Source organism: Eubalaena glacialis, chromosome 9 (assembly GCF_028564815.1).
Source record: "Eubalaena glacialis isolate mEubGla1 chromosome 9, mEubGla1.1.hap2.+ XY, whole genome shotgun sequence".
NCBI classification, from domain to species: domain Eukaryota; kingdom Metazoa; phylum Chordata; class Mammalia; order Artiodactyla; family Balaenidae; genus Eubalaena; species Eubalaena glacialis.
The window spans coordinates 69,216,146-69,236,342 of record NC_083724.1 but is presented as its reverse complement, the minus strand read 5'-3'; the positions used below and the strand labels follow the sequence as shown (position 1 = coordinate 69,236,342).

Sequence of the window (20,197 nt, the reverse complement as noted above, 5' to 3'; positions counted from 1 at the left end):
ATAAAGGAGCCAAGATCTATCTGACCTGAAAACCCACGATTTCTCCCTAATTCCAGGCCTTCTCCCGATTCCCAGTGGGGAATATTTAGCTCTGGCAATGCCAAGTCTCCTTTGGTTCTTATCCTGAAGTCACCCCAAGTATTGCCAAGATTCCTATTAGGAAAAATATGGTGTCTGATAAAAAAAAAAAATCATGCTAAGATGATAATGAACTACCAGAGGCAGGCACACCATCAAAGCAAACCATGGCTTTGGTGTTTACCACCATTGCTAATAGTGGAATAAGTGTCAAGTTCTATGCAACCTGGGTGGAGGGTCCTTTGTGGCTCTTTGAATGACACGAATAGCGGCCAGCCAGAAAAGGTGGTTGTGTCTATCCACTTGGGAACCAGAGTCGACAGCAGTACGTGACAGAGAATGTACCACCTTCCACGGTTCTAACGTAGAGCCAATCGCCTGTGTTCGTGTCTGTCTAGGTCCCTTGGATAGTCACTCCACCAGTAAAACTAGAAGCCTCACTCAATACGCTATAATGGCCTATATGGGAAAAGAATCTAAAAAAAGTGTGGATATGTGTATATGTATAACTGATTCACTCTGCTGTACACCTGAAACTAACACAACATTGTAAATCAACTATGCTCCAATAAAAATTTTAAAAACAGAATACTTTCAAACTTCAAAAAAAAAAATACCCTAGGAGCCCCATGAAAAAGCAGTGAGCATCTGGTGGGTCTGGAAGCTGTGTTAATCCAGTGACAATCACTCTAGGCCTTTTTGTGTCACTAACACAAACACCAAACAAAATTCCTTGCGGTCCTGGTAGAGATAATTAGGCACAATGATGAAGAAGAAAAGAAATGGTAAAGACAAGAATAAAGGAAGAACACTGATTCACCACAGGAAACGCAGTAGTTAGCTGGACTCTGCTTTGTAACAGATCTTCCTGTAAGTATGGCAGATAACCCAAGAACTTCCTGACCTTGGACTGGTGCCATGATGGGAATAATACTTCCAGAACGATGAACTGTTTCTGAACGGTATTCCCCCAGGTTACTGGGCACAAATCAGAGCATTCTCTTTTTCACTCCCTCATTTTTATGTTGCCTAAACATCTCTTTGTCTCTATCTCTTTCTCCAGTCTTTTCCCTACTTCTTTGTTTTCCAAGTTTAAGAAACACAGCAACAGAGGAGATTTCTAACTCTGAGGTCATAGAAAAGCTCTTCATCTCAAATTGCGCGAGGCCTTCTTTCAAAATTTCCAAAGAAGGTATTGGGTACATTTAGGCAGCAATAATTCTCATTTCAAAGCTTTGGCTGAATCATTGCTTGCCTTTAAATCGTTACTTCAGTACGTTAGAAACACTGGATTATAGGGAAAGGCAAAAAAATATATATATATATATAGTAGACAAGATTTACTTTGGGAGTCTCCACTCTACTTCTGCTGATAGATTTGTAAGCTAGAAGGTTTGTGAACTGTAAAACTCCAATGTTTCATCACCATACCCATAGCAGAAAGCTATCTGGTGGTGATATTTCCATCCCCATGGTGCTTATGAGCAATGGGATTGATGACTGGTACAGATATGTCAGCTCTTAGAGCAGTGAAGAATGCAGGAGGTTGTTTAGTTTAATAACTATACTTAGGAGGGTAGTACCCAAGATTAAAAAAATGTAATGGCTTCTCCAGGACCATTCCCCAAACTCTGGCTTTACCTGTTTCAGGGAACAAGGTGGGTTTGTTCACCCCTGTATCCCCAGCACAATGCCCGGCACAAAGTAGTTGTTCAATAAATATTTGTTCAATGGAGGTTGAATGAAGAGAAGTTCTAGTTATAAGGCATTATAGTAAGGAGCACTGTAAAATTCTAAATCCAGGGATGAAGAACATTTTGTATCCTTTTACATATGGACAGACAACATTAAGGTATTCTAAAAATGTTCATCATTTCAGTGTTTCACCATCCTTGCTGCCTGAATGCTCTCACCTACATTTTTCTTACGGAAATATAAGTCTTGTCCCCTGTAGACTTCTCACGGCTTCTTAATTTATAGTTAAAGCCAGTTCCTGTTTTGTGACTTATAGAGGTGCTTTGTCTTGGGGACTTAAATTTGACTCAAGGTATTTTCCTAATATAATTCACCTTTTCTTTCTTTCTTGAAAAGCTTCAGTTCTGTGGATAATTATCATAACCTTCAAGGAACCACAAAATGTCAGAACTTGAAGGGCCTCAGGGATCATCGAGCTGCCCCTCTCATTCCTTCCTTTGTGATACCCTTCCTTGGAGCTCTATCCTCCTGCCGGGTGGATGGGCTGAGTCCACATCATACTGGGTTGAATGTGGAGGCATACAAAATGCTAACATACCTAGGACAAGAGCTCTTTATTAATCTCAATGAAAATAGAATGGTGTAGAATACACAGAGCACACTACTTATTTGCGACATTGCATGAGAAAAAGAGCAGATGCCTATAAGACAATAAAAGCTAGCCACAGTTACTACTTTAACTCTGTTGGATGAGCAGCCAGAGTCATCTTTCTCCAAGCAAATCTGACTGTTCCACTCCCCTGTGTAACTCCCCTTAATGGCTCTCCATTGCCTATAGGACGTAAAGTCCAAACAACTTAACTTAGTGTACTGGGCTATCCTGGAGCTGGCCCCTGCCCACCCTCTAACACTAGCTTCCATTTCTTGTCCTTTCCTTTGTGTCCATGTTTTTCTTTCTGCCTGTAACATCTCTTCTCTCCCTTCTTCACCTGGGTAACTCCTGCGTATGCGTTATGATTCAGCACAGGCATCACCTCCGCCAGGAAGCCTTCCCCTCAGCCTCACGCTCCCACAGAACTTTGTGCTTGCCTCACTCAAAGAAGTTACTGTTTTGAAATCTTCCTCCAATAACTGGTAACTCCGTTAGAACAGGTTTTGTCTTCTAGTCATTTCTGAGGACCAAATACAAGCAGACTGCTGTGCCTGAAGATGCCAAGTGCATTTTTATGTTTTACTGAATTGAGATGTAAAACACTTTCTGCCGTATTTTTTGTTGTGCAGAAGGTTAATTTCAGTCAACGGTTTGTATAACGACTTTGCCACAGTCCAGGCAGAATTATGCGGTCTAAAAGGCTGTCCAACCACATCGATGTTAAGAAACAAGGAAAGCTTCCCTCATCAGGTGACATGATGAGAAGGTAGATCCGATCCCTTGATTTTTACCCCAGATTCATGCAACAGCTAAACCTATGCTTGTAACTTCTAATACCAGCAAAGCTCATTTCACAGAGGTCTGTGGTTGATATAACAGGTGATGTGTAAACATGGAGAGGGCTCTCATTAGGCGAAATGAAGATTTAAGCCCCAAGGCAAGCATACATGTGACGTTTACCCTTGTTGATGTCAAAATGCTGCTGGGGACAATTCTGATCACTAGGCCAGCACATTCCTGGGTATATAGAGAAATAGCAGAGGCTGCCACTGAGCCAATCAGGCCCAGTTGTTAAGGAACAGGGCTTGGCAGGTTCTTCTGTTGTAACTTGTCCATCAGTGGAAGAAAAGAGAGAGACAGTATAATTATGCATCTGGATTTACCAAAGAGGATGACAATAGTAGTAGTAGTATTAGATTTCTAAGGACGTCTGAACATGGCCTCCAAATCTGGACTCAATTTCTGTGGACGTCAGTGAGCTTTGGTGTGCTTTTGCTTTGAGCACTTAAAAGTTAGCATGGACAGAGCCAAAAGGCAGCATATGGAAACTTTGGGAACCCAGCAAAAGATAAACCAATATTTAGAGAGCATGTTGAAACAGTAACCCTTAAAACAAGTTGTCAAAGGGGTCGGTTCCTGTAAAGCTTTGAAAGCTCCATCAGGTAAATTAAAACATGGCTGTGTAAAAGGGCAGCACCTTTTGCTGTGGCCATTTTAGGCTAATATAAAAAAAAAAATTAGGAATTGGAAATCATTTGCTGCTAGTCTGCATGGATTTTGTTAGCGTACAATAAAATAGGCATTCTGCAGTTTGCTTTTAAAGAGGAGACTCTGTGATCTTTAAGATGTTTTTCCTTAACTTTCTCGTTTCAGATAGGGATCCTCAAACTTCTTTTATAGTTCTTGCTGGTCCTAGGAACCACCCTAGGTCGGAGAAAAGGGAATGCGATTGGGGTGGGGGGCAGAAACCAAGTACTATTCCTGGAATTATGGGCTTCTTTCCCCCCCTTCACTGTTTATCTATTCTGCACCACTCAGCTGTTCTCTGTTGCAGAGAAATAAAAGTTTAGTTTAAAAAGTATGTTAGAACAAAGCTGCAGAAATTGCCTGGAATTTCCTTCATTTTCAGCCATCTGGCTTTCATTGCGTACTTCTTTCCCCTCCTCCACGTACGTTTACCAAATCTTTTCAACACACGCTGGCCGAGCTATCAAATGTTTATAATTAATAACAGTCAGATTCTTTTTTTTTTTTTCTTTTAAGGGAGTGCTTTCTGGCTTTCCTTGGCTGCTCATGTCATAGCTATTATAAACCAGGGAGATGGTCAGTAAAGCTTAATTATTAAGACGTAGTTGAATAAAAGAGAAAACTGAATCAAATTTAAGTCCTGAATACAAACTAAAAATATTTCTCACCAAAAATGAAAGGGGAAGGAGAAGAGAATTAATTTTTCTAAGTGTCTACTATGATCCTATTTTAGAGATGAAGAATCTGAGGATCCGAAAAGGTGTATGAACTCTTGAAGGTCACATAGCTAAATGTGACAGAGCAGGATTTGAACACAGGTCTTAATCTACCTGCGGGTTTTTACTTTGGTGGTCTCAGGGATGGGGAAGATGTTTAGTGCATGTTATTAAGGGAAAAATCAAGTTGCCAAACAATATACATAATATGATCTCATTTACAAAGGGAAGAAAATCTTATACGTCTGTATATGTTCATGTATGTATACAAATGCATGGAAAAAGGTCTGGAAAAGTACCGAACCATTAACCGTGATTTTCTGCGGGGAGAACAAGGGCGTGGAGCTGTAGAGCGTGGTGGTGAAAGGGGAGAATGTGCCTTTCTTTCTTCACGACTTCTGCTGTGCTTGAGTGTCAAAGAATGAGAATATTCATGTATCACTTGTAGAACTCTAATACTTAGTTTTTAAATTAGGAACAGGAGGCTGACCACTTTCTTAACGACTGATCTTAGCTCCTTTTTGGCTATTTCGTCCCTTACATGGATCTAACCCACCAGTGAAGGTGGGCAGGGTTGGGGGGCTTCTAGACACAGATTACTCAGAGGGTGGTAAAGGCACCTAAAATAATTTTTCTTCCTTGTACTGATACCTTCTTTGCTATCAACTTGGATGCAAAATTCTCACAATCGTCAGCTCATAAGCAAAAATGGTCCTAATTTCTTCTGGCCAATTGTAGGCCAGGTTGTTAAGGGATTAATACCTGGCCTCGCTGTACTACCTTCCAATGCTCCCGACAATCAAACCCCTCCCTGGGTGCCCACTCTCCCCTCTGATAAAAGCTTGTCTTCATAGTCTTACTCTGAGGATACTTTGCCATACATGGCTGCTAACATAAAGGGTTATTTATCTTAAGGCTATTTATGTTTTAAATTGATACGTAAAGTCTTAAACATAAAGAAGAGACTCTAATAATAACATTTTCAGCACCAGCTGTTGGGTGGGAGAGACAGGATAAGGAGGATGGAGGGGAGAGAGCGCACTTATTAGGGTCTAAGCATTGCTATGGAAAAAATTTAACCCTAGTCCTTATACTCATTTATTCAATAAGCACTTAATAAGCACCTACTTCGTGTCAGACATTATGCTAGGTGCCAGGTGGATAGAGAGGAGGATTAAGACATAAAGCTGACAGCAAGGACTTTAAAATCTAGTCCTCTTCCAGATGGCCAACAGGCACATGAAAAGATGGTCAATATCACTCATTATAAAATGCAAACCAAAACTACAGTGAGGTACCACCTCACACCAGTCAGAATGGCCACCATTATAAAGTCTACAAATCATAAACATTGGAGAGGGTGTGGAGAAAAGGGAACCCTCCTACACTGTTGGTGGGAATGTAAATCGGTGCAGCCACTATGGAGAACAGTCTGGAGGTTCCTTAAAAAAACTAAAAATAGAGTTACCATATGATCCAACAATCCCACTCCTGGGCACGTATCTGGAGAAAACTCTAATACGAAAAGATAGATACACCCCAATGTTCACAGCAGGACTATTTATGATAGCCAAGACATGGAAGCAACCTAAATGTCCACTGACAGATGAATGGATAAAGAAGATGTGGTACACATATACAATGGCATGTTACTTGCCATATAAAAGAATGAAATGATGCTATTTGCAGCAACACGGATGGACCTAGAGACTATCATACAAAATGAAGTAAGTCAGCCAAAAACAAATATCATATGATATCACCTATGTGTGGAATCTAAAAAAACGATACAAACAAACTTATTTACAAAACAGAAATAGACTCACAGACATAGAAGACAAACTTATGGATACCAAAGGAGGAATGGGGCGGCGGGGATAAATTGGGAGTCTGGGATTAATATATACACACTACTACATAGAAAACAGAGATACACACTACTATATATAAAATAGATAAACAACAAGGACCTACTGTATAGCACAGGAAACTATACTCAAATCTTGTAATAACCTATAATGGAAAAGACTCTGGAAAAGAATACGTATATGTATGTGTGTGTGTGTGTGTGTGTGTGTGTGTGTGTGTATATATTATATATATATATAAAACTGAATCATTTTGCTATACACTTGAAACTAACATAACATTGTAAATTGACTATACTTCAATAAAAAATTAAATCTGCATTAAAAAAATCTAGTCCTCTCCAACAGACAACTACTATTTTTTTACGTGTCCTAAAAAATGCAGGCAGTCCATGTGCACACACAAATTGGTACAATCAAAATACCTCCTGTTTGAGAACACGGCCTTCCTGCTGTGAATAGCCAGGCATGAGAATATATCTGCCTGAACCTGGTGAAAGTTGGACATGTGCTTCTGATACCAGCTCTGTCAATCACACAGAGGAAATCAGAAGGTGAGTTTCATCTCAGAAAGATTGCCCAGATAGGACGTTCCCTCTAGCGTCTTTGGTATTCTCTGTGTGATCTGATAACTCTGATCACACACAAGAAGAAAAGCAGCTTCCATTGGTGTTCAGTAAGACAAATAACTTCCTGGAAAAGCTACTTCTCTTAACCAGTGCCACCTCTTAGAGACATAAGCCCAGTGACCAAGACTCAGAACATCACTTCTGTATATCCCACAGAAAATACTATGGTTTTTTTTTTTTTTTTTTTTTTGAGCACATGGACATCAGCACAAGCCAAGAAACTAAAAGACAGTATACAGAAACTGGCAGCCCATCAGGGAATACAGGGAGCGCTGTAAATGTGCAGGGAACACTGATCCACGCACAATAAGAATTGTGAATTAAAGATTTAAATTAGTCCCAAATGAATAGAAGGTGCTTGGGAAAACGACGCACTGCCATGCCCCTACTAAATACATTTTCTCTTTCATACACATCTGACATCAACATTCCGAAGGAGGGATTTTCCCCTGATGTCAGACTGAAATATTCCACAGGAGATGCACCTCTATACACTTCTCATTTTTAAGATGAAACTCTGTTTTGGCTCTTGGATGGGAGGCAAAGAGAGTGAGTCATATCAGGCCACTTTGGCCCCCTTTGTTGTTTCAATTAGCATCATTCTACAAACACTCAGCTATGTATAGTTGGCCCAAGAAAACCATGCCTGCGCCCAGTAAGACATCCAGCCTGTCAGTCTGACGGTTCGCTGGTGGACATTAAAGCAGTCAGTTGACCTGGAGCAAATGCAATAACGTTAAGTCCAACAAGAGTCCTTGTCCGGGAGACAATCAAAAGGTTGTAAATTAAGCTTATCTAATTTAACCGTAATCAGTACTTGGAGGGTGGGAAGTAACGTCTAGTGCCCTATTCCTTCTGCTGCCCCAGGAAGGGAGGGGTTTAGGGGTTGTAAGTCCCAGAAGATGTGCAGTTTGTCCCAGGTACTGACTCCTCGGCCATGCCTCGGCTCATCACAGCATTTGGATGTCCTTACACCACTGGAATGTGGTTAGAAAGACCGTCATGCTTGTTTTTAAAGTGACGGTAAATAAGCAGAACAGAAATGATATCAACCATCAGCACAAAGCAGCAGTAACAACAGTCTAATGCTCCTGCCTACGGAGCCAGGAAGAGTTATGGGATTATTGGAGCAGGACGTGGTGACCTCAGATTATCTCGTGTAGCTAATTTATTTTGCAGATACGGAAACAGAAGGGGCAGACGTCTTGCCCAATGCCACACAGCTAGTGGCTGGCCGAGCTAGGATGAGAGGCCAGGCTTCCTGACCCGCTAGCCAAGGCCCTTGCAGGCTGTGCCTGCTGTATGTCTTCTGCTTCTTCCTATTAAGGAGACTGCAGTCAAATGGAGGGGTTTGGATCCCTTGCCCATGCAGCTAGGTCTTAGACTCACTGATAAACAGTGAGGTCAGGATAGAGATGTGCACAGGGATAGAAAAAGAGGTTTCTCAGGATTCTATGCACTGGATCTAGGTTTCTCTTGGCCCAGCCCTTGACTCTATTTTACCGGCTGCTACTCCCATGGGTGGGGTGCTGCTCCAAGCAGTGGCTGACTGATTTTCTGGTTGCCTTGGAGAATATGGCACTAGTGGCCCTCTTCACTTCTGCATCTGAAGAGGGAAGGCAGGCCCACCCTTCAGATCAAGATACGGAATAATAACTCTGGTGGTGAGCAGGAGAGTGTCACTGGGGGATGGTGCCCTGAGATGATGCGAGGAGGCCTGCAGTCTGTATCCTCTAAGTCCCCAAGAAAGGCATCTAGTTGGCTGAGAAGTAAGACAAGCAGCATTAGCTTGACCAGAAAACTATCGTTAATTCCTGTAGGCAACACATTGCTTCTTACATGATACCTTGCAGAAACAGAAGAAATATCCTTCAGAAATAGCAACCCCCTCCACATGTAGGACATGATCTGGCAACATTCTTCAGCCCATCAGCAGACTTGAAAGTCTGGCTTTGGTTCTTTAAATGTCTCCCCTTTGAAACCAGAATCATAGATGAGATGGTTTAGCTTCTACAGAGACTTGCTCCAAACACGTATCTGAAGGCAAGTCTCTCAAGACCCCATAACATTGCGTAGGCTGAAGCAGTGATTGGATTGATGAGCTAAGACTCAAGGTTGGATAATAATGAGACCCAGGCAGGGCTGAACAATGAAATGCTCTAATTGATTTTATGCATGTGGAATGACACACGCACACCCCCGATCATGCTATGATGAATCTGCATGCTGTGTGCATACAGATTTCATGGTGGGTCAATTATACCACCCAGATCCTTCAGTTCCTGCAATCCACAAGCCAATCTGTTACCAGGGTGGGAGGGCTCGGGGCACAGGCTGAAAGGTGGCAGAGACCATAAAGCCTGTGGTCAGTTCACATTCCCTCCAGGAGAAAGCAGCAGTGGGGCCCGTGCACATACCAGCCACACCACGGGGCTTTGCTTCAGTGCACGGAGCATGAGCTTCTGGACCCTGAGCATGACCACTGGGCTGGAATTCCAAAGCCCTGGTTTCAATTAAATTCAAGTGGATTTGACTAAAAGTTTGAACTGATGCTAATTGGTTTTCAAAACACTGGGTAACAATAAGCGTTCTGGTCTTGCCCACGGACAGACGTACCCCGTTCTAAACATGCTCCTGGGCAGCAGGGCGGCCAGCGCGCCCCTTACCTTGCCGGGCAGGGATCCAAACTGCAGGATTTCAGGAGCTGGGGCGGCCGCCGGCTGGTCACGCACAGGTTCTCATCCGCGGGCTCCCGTGTCTGTTTGTTCAGGCAGCTCACCACCGCCTCCTGGACACCTGTGTACAGATCACACTGTCAAGGCCAGAGTGGGCGTGTGGGCAGTGAGCAAGTGTAGACAGGGCAGCTGGCGGGAGGTCTCTGCGACTGGGAGGACTCGCTGCGTGGCAGGCAGTTGAAAGTCCGGGACTGCGCATCTCGTCAGGCATCGCCCCGTCTGGAGAAAGCACTCAGAAGTTTGTGCCCCTTAAGGAGGGCAACTCCGCCAAAGTGCGGAGGCTGCTCCCAGTACCGCTGAAACGCTTAGAAAGATGCCACCCGGCTATGCAGCCGCCAATGCTGAAACAGGATAATTTAAAGCAGAAGGAGAGCAGGATGACCAAAATAATGACCCCAAGACCTTCACACATCGTATTCTAATCAACAGGAGATGACTGTATTTGGAAGGCAGGCCCAGAGCCGTGTTTGAATATCCAGCATTCTGTAAATTGCTGTGCTTCTGGGGCCTTGCATCTAGGGCTTTGCTGGTTTCCTTTTGATTCGGGTTCATTTCTTTAGTGACCTAGAGCAGCCTGGGAGGTTGGAACAAAGAAAGAGAACAAGATGCCTAATGACGAGTGACATCCATGGAAGACGCTGTTCCCACTGCCACCCACATGCCCCTAACTACAGACCTAGTAAAACAGGAGTTTAAGGAGTGACTGGCGTACGGTTACTTGGCGGCTCTTCCAAGGTGGGGTGTAGGATCTCTCATGGAGACTTTCATGGGACAGGGACACATGTAACCATGTGTCCAGATATAATGGACATCCTTGTCTTGTTTCTGATCTTAGAGGAAAAGCTTTCAGTTTTTCACCATTTTGTATGATGTTAGCTGTGGGCTTGTCATATATGGCCTTTATTACGTTGAGGTACATTCCCTCTATACTCACTTTGTTGAGAGTTTTTATCATGAATGGATCTTTAATTTGGTCAAATGAATTTAATATCATTAAATTAAATTAAATTTAATGTAATATCCAGACATTTCATCCTGCTTCCCAGTCATACAAGCAGTAGCAAAAATCCTCTGAGTGAACATATTAGCCAAGTATTGAGGCTAGGATGTTGACATGCCCCATTCAATCCTCTCAACAACTCCATGAGGCAAGCACCGCTTTTATCCCCATTTTACAGATAAGGAAACTGAGGCTTAGAAGGGTGAAAAGACTTGCTAAGGTCATACAGTTGATAAATGGTGAAACTGTAGTGGCTGTGCCTTGGCACTGGAGCTTTAATGACTGACAACATTAACATTCAAAAATACTAAGAGGATGTTATATCTGCTGGAGATCTTCAGGAATAAACTAGACATTTGTCTGGAATCATTTCAGCAGAATTCAGTTTAAAGAAGAAGAGAGACAGGACATTCCTGATAATTTGCTTTCAGTCATTCATAGCTATATATATAAAGATATGTACATCTAAAGATACCTATGTGTTGTTAAATATTTGTATGCAGTTATAGCAGAGTATGTGGCCATCCATATAATAGTTTTATATATAAATACACATACATTTTCTTTTTAAAATTTTCTGCATTGTTTCATCAGATAGTACCTAACATAGTACGACAGACCTATCACTTCTCAGCCCTGTCACTTCCCTCCTCCTATCTACCCTGTGTTTCCCCAAGAAGTTATCACCCCATCAACAGGCTAATGCTTTCCGAGGTGATGTTACACTGACTTAGAGAGGTCACTCAGCAAGCCACCATTTAAAAAGTGACATTTTAAAGCCTGAATCAGAATCGCCTTTCTTTTTTCCTAGTAAGTCTGACAAATCAAACATTAAAAAAAAAAAAATCAGTCACAATACTTTCCCTGTCAGTTTTCTTTTTTCTAAGCCTTTTAAGAGCTTAAAAATTTAATTTAAATATATCACGGCCAGTTCAGGGTGGAGCATTTGAGATTTATGCTAGACATTCAAGACATTCCATCATATTCTGGAATGCTGACACCAGGGTGTCCTCCTGGTTGCAGCTGGAGTGAGCCACTTGAAATTCATGGTATGATGATATAGCAAAACACTTCACAAGAAATTGTTGATATCTTCATTGATACTTCCCACCGGAACAGTCTGGCATTATTAAGGTCATGATGACAAGGCGCTAGATGAGGTGAACTGTTCCATACATAATCTAGAGCTGTGATTCTGTTTGAAATTAAGGTTTCAGTTCATTTGCCTACCTGGTAGTATTCCAGAGATTCTAAATGTTGCTCTAAAATAAAATATATTTTGGCTTTAGTCAGCTATTGAAAAGCTTATGAATTTGAGTTGGCAATCCCTGAGGCAGGAAGTGACCACAGGGCTTTTGTCACCTGCCTTACTTGAAAAGGCTTGCTTGGGGCAGGGCATGTATTGGGGGTGTATGAGTAATGTGACCTGTTTCCACTTTGTGAAATCCTGGTTTATAGAACTGAGGTCCTTTCAGGACTGCATGGAATGGGATTGCAAGTGTTAAAGTTTCTAAAATGACATCAGTAATCTTCTGAGACACATAGAACACATTTACATGACCACAGCCAATAATCCTAGCTCAGGATAAAAGTCACCTGGGTTGGTTAAACGCTGAGATGAAGAAGCATTCTAGAGTTACTACCTTCTAATCTAATGTCTTCTAGAAGGATGCCCTCGGCCTCCGCAACACTGCATTCAGGGTCTGTTGTCATAGCATTCCTAGATGGGGCCTGGGGTACGGGAGGCTAAGGGCAGAGCTCCATCGTAATGAAGGAGGATCTGGGACCAGCGCTGTGGTCAACACACAAGAAACTTTTGTGGCATTAACGAATGAGATGCCTAAAGGGCAGGGCACTCCAAAGCAGAGTGTGCAATTTGGGCCAAGGGGCGGTGGGAAGGAATGGGGGCCTGGAGGAAGCAACGTGGCGTGAGGGAGCAGCCCTGGCATGGGGGTGTGGGAAGTTGGAGAGGGAAGACGTGTGAAGACTTCACCTGTCAGTTCACAGTATACTTGGCTCAGGGCAGTCGGGCCCGGATGTGAGAAGTTAGCTCATCAAGTCTGTGCTACTTTCCAAATGGGCTAATTTTTGCACTGAGAAGGACGTTTTAAACCAACACAGAACACACGTGTATGTATGGTCCTTTCCGATTCTGAGTTTTCCTTTCTTGACAGAAGCAAAAGGAGAGGACTCATAAGGAAAAGGGAGCAAGATGCACAGGATTTCACCTTTTATACTTGCTGAAATCAATTTCAAGTTTTCCTTCAGCTAGATTTTGACGGCGATTTTACCATCTAGGAGGTCAATAAAGCTGTTCAGGTTCAAATCCGCTCTCCTTGACCACACCTATCCGTTCACATATGGAAAATTAAAATATAACCAGGAGATGTTAGTGAGACAACAGAACACAGATCTGAACAGGTTAGGCTCACTTTCAATCTTCCAGAAAATGGGATTTTCAGTGTTTATATCTCCCAGAATAGCATAATTGTTACATGATATTTGATGACAGCTTGGGGAAACGCAGCCACCAACTACAGCCTAAATTACCAACTAGTTCCTTCGGGTTGCTACCTCTGCTAGGTGAAAGGTTACTTTTGTGTCTATCCGATTTCATCTCTTGAGGTTGCAAAAACAATAAAATTAGCTCAACTGGTCTTATAACCCAAAATTGATTTAAAATCTATGTGTTAATCCTGCAGATTTTTGATTGGCTTCAGCAGGAATGATTAAAAATATCTTCAACCTTGTGGGTTATATTTTAGTGAAAGATCAAAGTTGGTAGTACCATAAAATGTTACTGCCAAACAATGACTTCAAAATATACATATCCCGTATACCAAAATAATTTGTTAGTGTGTCTGGGCATCATATGGACCATGTGACCCGAGCATAGTTTCACCACTTTGGAATTTTCAACTTTTAACATTTTAGGCATAGATATATTACCTTGGCACAGTGACACAACTGTAGGTAAGTGTGCACAGTTGTTGACAGTTAAAGACCTAACTGGATATAAATGATGTACACTTTATGTTATACGAAGATGCTCAGTTCCTACAAGCTGACATCATTTGTGTATGAAATATACAAATCTTATTTCCAGATCAATAGCTTCTGAAAACCTTTTAAATGAAAAACATTCCACATACTCTCTACACTTTGAATTTTATACCCCTGATTGATCAGCAGAATGGTTAGAATCTTAAAGATAAAGGTATCTGGTCATTTATATATTCCATTACAGCATCATTTTTCCCATCTGCTCATAAAGTTCCAGGCTTGACTTATAACTGAGAATCATAACTGAGAGATCATAAATAATTTTTTTCAAAGCACATTCATTTTAGACTAAAGATCATGATTGTTCAATTCAGGTGATCGTGGAAATTGGGGATAAACACACACCATCTGAACTCTTGAGTCGTTCACTATGTTGGAAAGAAGCAACTGTAGCCACTGCTGTGTCCTTTCCACCTGGCCTCTGAGCTCCTGCTGGGGCTCAGATATCACCAAAGCTTATTTAACACCTCTCCCTCATTAAGCATGGAAGAAAAGATGTCCTCATTGTGAGTGGAGGGCACCACAGGAACATGGGTTATAGCGGAGTTCCAAGAAACTGTCTTCCAGAATCAGATGGAAAATTTTAGGTTTTAAAATAATAGGCTCTCCATGAAAACACTTAAGAACTCCATGGTTTGAAATTGGAAGACTTAGAAAAAAACGAGAACCTCAAGGTCGAGACTATTAAATGCTTACGAAGCGACCTAATGGAGAAAATTGATTTCTCTGCTCGTACTTGTTCCACTATCCATTCCTTTGCAACTACGCATGAACAATTTGGGCAGAACAACATGTCAGAACAACATGTATTCTGACGTTCCCAGTAATGAGAAAAGATGCTTTTATAAAAGAGTTTCCAAAATGTCATGGTTTAGAAAACAGTTTGGGGAAATAATCTTAATATAGATATTTTTATACCAATTAAGTAAGAAACTTTGCTGGGAATGCAGACCCTTAATGTGACAACAGGGGTTACTGAGAGCCAGTGACAGGGATCTGATGGGAAATCAGCTAGCGTTTCCTCACCTATCAAAATCTCTCTTGGGAGTAGACATGGGAGACAGTGGTGACAGGCATCTAATGTATTTTCTACACTGGTACAAAAGACCATAATCTTAAAGAATTAATTGTTGATTTAAAATGCCTTCTTCTCCCACTACAGTTCCATTACTAACACCTGAAATAGAAAAATCACTGAATCCGTTATCACCATGAACTAGACCTAAGAGAACCAGGTCAATATACATGGAAACTTTGAACATTATTTAAATAATACTCATTCAGTGAGAAAGCTTCAGGAACTCTCTAAATGCTTACATAAGTGAGGTATGATGGAAAGACCCTTGACAGAGAAATAAACAGCAGGCCTAGTCCCAAATGTCACTCACTAGCTGTGTGATCTTGAAAAAGTCACCCAGCTTCTCTGTTACCTCAGTTTTCTCATATATAAAATGGCAGTGGGGTCAGGATTTAATCTTTAAACTCCTTTCCAGTTCTGGGTAACCACAGTGTTAATTGCCCTTATACACCCTTTCCCTTTGTCAACAGATATTACTTTGGGAATCAGCTGAGTAAATCAGATGGGCTGTACCCTGTCCTTGGGAACAGCAGACTGCTTGTCATCTTGGGTCTTGGTTCATACCACATGCACAGAGGCAAGGGCATAGATAAGTAAAAGTAAATGTTGAGAGCATAGCCAGGTCAGTGTCAACTCTGTTTCTCAGTCAGATACGCTAAGATACAGTGCAAAACGTCAGAATGACAACTAGAAGTAAAAGCATTACTTGTGATGGCTACTCATAGCTGACGGTCTAAAAGCTGCTCAAGCCCAAAGAGGAATACATCTGTGTTTCATTCAGTCCGCTTTGCATTTAGAATGGCTTCCTCCCCCTACTTATCATGCTTGGACTAGAGGCAATCACGTGACACAGTTGCACGCAGAGAGAGAAGTTACAGAAAAAGGACAAGACGGTGGCAAAGATCTGAGCCAGATCCCCCTTCTTACCTCCTCCACATGACTCTGAGCACTTGGTGAAGCCCTCATACTCCCAGTCATAGAGCTGGTCAAAATCCTGCAGGCCACCGAAGAGGCCATCTGTCTCTTCCGGGTTAAACTCAGGAACCTCCCCGTTGCAGGGTCCTGCGTAGCAGGGGCGCTGCGATGCCGGCTTGGGCCCTTCACATTCGTCAACGGGCAGGTCGGCCACGGACTGAGAGAAAGACAGGAGCACCTGGCACCGGACTATTCGCACCTGGGTCCCCACACCACAGGTGACCGTGCAGGCCGACCAGGCCTCTGGGATGAACCTGCAGTCCGCAAGCAAACAAGAGGACAGGATGAGAAGCCCCAAGCAGGAGACTGCGGGTACTGGGAGGGTCCGCATCCCACCTGCCACCGTGGCCCAGTGCCGTCCCAGGATGTGCTCAGGGCTCAGCCACTCTGTCCTGTGCTGGGCGCTTCGGTGTAGTTCATGAGCTCATTTGCCACTGTTTCTGGATTGGTTTCTTCGTGAGTGTCATATGAACCCCCAGCTGGAAGACATTCCAGCCACAGACCACCTGCTTTCTCCCTGCTTTGCACCCACAGTGGTAGCTCTTTCGAGCAGGGAATTGGTTTCTTCTCTATCGATCTAAATCCCAGCACTTGTGTCTCCTGCAGACGCTGGCTATTCTTCCAGCAGACTAATACTAATACTAAAAACTCTAACAAAATCAGCCCTTAGAGATATTCAAGGAAGTATTTTTTTGTTTTGTTTTTAGTCTGGATTTCAGATTCTGTAACTTTCTTTGCTTTTCTGCTCAATATGCTTCCCAAGATTTATTTATATACAGAAAGAGAAAGAGGTGTTTTTTTTTTTTTTTTTGTAAGTTTCCAAGAATGGAGCAGAGCCTTGTTCCTCACACATTCTTTGAATTAGTCTGGACTGCAATTCTTTTTATATCCTAGAGAAAAGCCCTGCTACAAATTTAAATCCACAGGCATGTCACAGTAAACGAGGGGCTCTGCATTCATACGAGTTTGTTCAACAGCCTCCAGCGCCTCCCCACCGAGAAAAGCCACATTAGGGAGAACTTGGTTTTTCTCTGAGTTTCTCTAGAATGTAGGACGATATTCAAATTCCAAAAAAGGCTTTTTTCCTCCTGCTAATCAACAATGGCCATATCTGCGATGACCTTGAGAAGTGCCTAGAGAAAAAAGCCCAGAGGGAACCACTAACATTTTCACAAAGTTAGTATAATAATCTGGAGAAAGGACTTTGGAATTAAAAAAAATTTTTACTTTTCCATGATCCTACTGCTTTTGAACAGGGAGTCATGCTGAGGAGGCATGCGAACCTGGCTCTTTAACCTTGACTTTGGCAGAAAAGGCAAGAAGTGATAAGAAGGTTATAGCATTAAATCCCAGCAAGTGAAAATAGTTCCTATCTAGTGTAGGGAAACTGAAATTCTAACAGGAAACCTATCCAAGTTTTCAAACTGGAAGAAACACAACAAAGATGTGGCCTGGGCCTGAGCCTGGGCTGTGTGCAGAGCAGGGGTCTGGCCCAGAGACCCAGACCCATGGTGTCTGAGGCATGGAGGGAGTCCCTTTAAGAAAGGCCTGACGCTTGTTTCCTTTGAAGAGCCATCCCCTAGGGGTGAACGAAGGTCACAAACAACCTTGTCAGGAAGGTGCATGAGGGAGGAAGCATCACCCATTATTATTCCCAAGAAATTCTCATCACAGAGTCACCTCCCTCTTTCATTTTTGAATTCCTGACCATCTCCTGGCACCTAGAGAACGTGGTGGGGAAAACAGTATCCTAAAAGATTAAAATGTCTTTCCCTCTTTAAATAATGCTACCTGTAGCAGTCTTTTAGGAATATAAAACCAAAATCTGCAATCGAAATAAGTTTAACCCTCTTATTACACATTCACATCTATCTGCCTGAGTCCTGGAACAAGGATAACAAATACACAAGCACTGAATTTTACAACCCAGGTGTGGACAGAAAAGAAAATACATACCAAACTATTTTATATATAAGAGAAACCCAGAAGCAAATGATAAGTCTGCCAGCTTTGACAATAGTGATGAATAATGCTTGTTACATAATGTGGTCCTAAATTTTGTTTTCAAATGAAGATGACAAGATCTCAAAAAGAATGGCACCCTATTAGCTTTTCCCATGCAGTAAGGATTATTGTTCTGTCAGCTATAATAGCCCTCTTCAGTGACTATTCCAAGAGACCAAGGATCAAATAGCTTTTTCGGTAAGGGCCAGATAGGGAAGATTTTAGTCTTTGTGGGCCATGTTTGTGAGTCTTCGTTGTTGCAATAACCTCTGTTTCCATCTTTTTCCTATATATATAAACTTATGACAAGTAGCTAAATTGATTTGTTTATGGATTATCTCCTAGATAAAAAGTGAGTCCCAGATGAAATCTAGAATATAAAGTCTGCACAAATGAAACCCTCAGCTCTCCTTGCCTATAACATGAATCACTTTGCATTTGTTCTCTCTCCAGGACTGGGAAGATACACCAAAAGCACACAAAGTAGAAAAGGGGTGCTACCGAAGCCCCACGAACTCATTGCAATGATTGAGACTTGTTTACTTTAAAGTAGCATCTAAATGAAAAAAGTAAAGACATATGTGTGTGAGGGTGTGTGTGTGTATTTTTGACTGTCGGGATACTTAGGGTTAATCTACTTTATGTCTCCCAAGTGAGAACCTTATCAAGTGTCAAATAGCCTTACTGGCTTATCTCCCAACCCACTATCCTTAGGTCTTCATCAAGTTCACACCAATTAAGAACAATTTGGTCTTTAAGTGGTGCTGTCTTTTGGCAGTCATCCTAATATCTCTAGTGCATACACTGGATGATATACTATTCTCTCTCACTGAAGGCAGGAGATTGTATTTCAAAAGAAAAATATCCAATAGTGCAAACGGCCAAATGAATAATAACTGTTTTTCATGTGAAACCTTCCCCCACATCCCTAGATCTCCCAACTCTGTATTTACTATCTTGAGCTTTCTGGCCACAAGTGGGAGGAAGCAAGGTCAGTGAGAGGGCAGTCATATGAGCTAGGAGGTTTAACTGCAATGTTTAGAAGACACATCTTGAGTAGTTCTTGCTGAGTTAGAACCTTTAAAGTGGGACCTTTAAAATGGAGTCAACGTGTCTTTTAAAAATCAGTATATTAATCGTTTTGATGTACAATGTATTATTGAAGTTTAATTTGGGTAATTTAAAAATTCTTTTGGTTAGCAGCACTATTGCCAGATGAATGAAGAATGGCTTGGATAAGTGAGTTCTTTCAAAGGTGGGCTTGAGCTTCAGAAATGATTGATATGATTTCTGCATTTAGTTTTCCCATCTCCAGGATAAAACAAACAAACGAACAGATCCCTGGCAAATAAGTAATTTATGTTTCTGTCTGGTCTTCTGTTTGCAAGATTCATTGTTCATTTCGCTACCAAAATACTTATCCTTTAATTAGAGGTATTACCACAGTCCCTATTACGAAATAGAAAAGAGTGATAATCAAATTCACTTGTAAAATCCCAAAGTGGTTTAGTTTATTAGTGGCTATTATGGAGTCAGAAGCATGGACTGAAATAATAAAAACTATTACTTTATTAATATGATGCAAAAGAGAAACAATTCACTCTTGGTTAGTCTCACATTCCTGCAGATATTAGCCAGACTTAGCTCTAGTTTTATACACACATGGCCTGATATTTTTTTTTCTTTTCTCCTCTTCCTTTCCTCTCTCCTCCTTTCATAAGAGTGCTTGTTAAAAAAAAAAATCATTGGGATTATTCAAAATAAGAGTAGCACAATATAGTAGCTCTATAGTTGTGTTATTTTGATGCTGTTACGAGCCTCACCCCATTCTCTAGTTTCAAAATGCAAATTGAAACTTGCAGAAAATCACATTAGAAATACTTAATTTTTGTTTAGTTTTCAATCTTATAACATTGGAGTTATAAGTTGATAGGGGTTGTGGATTTCTTTTTCCTCTTTCTTTTGGTGATTTTAGGGTGAGGGGAGAGGAGGGAATGAACTGAATAGTGTAGAAAAAAATTATAAAAACTTAAAAGGGACCCCAAAGATTACTGAATATTCTGTTCAGTGCCTTGTTCCTAGTTATTATAAAATTTTAAAATCTTTCATTGACTGTGAGTTATTTTACAACTTTTAAATTGCAGGAAATTGATCATGAGATTCTTTCCCATAGAAAT

At 41.6% G+C, this 20,197-nt stretch overlaps 1 protein-coding gene across 3 annotated transcripts in view; it reads right to left on the bottom strand.

Moving 5' to 3' along the window:
- ADAMTSL1 (ADAMTS like 1) overlaps positions 1-20,197 on the bottom strand; it is a 465,052-nt gene that overhangs the window by 212,010 nt on the left and 232,845 nt on the right. For all 3 annotated transcript variants that reach the window (XM_061200460.1, XM_061200461.1, XM_061200463.1), the window contains 2 exons: positions 15,969-16,270; positions 9,832-9,961 (listed from right to left, as the gene is read on the bottom strand). In XM_061200460.1, coding sequence (XP_061056443.1) covers positions 9,832-9,961; positions 15,969-16,270 — 432 coding nt within the window. The remainder of the gene's footprint in view (positions 1-9,831; positions 9,962-15,968; positions 16,271-20,197) is intronic.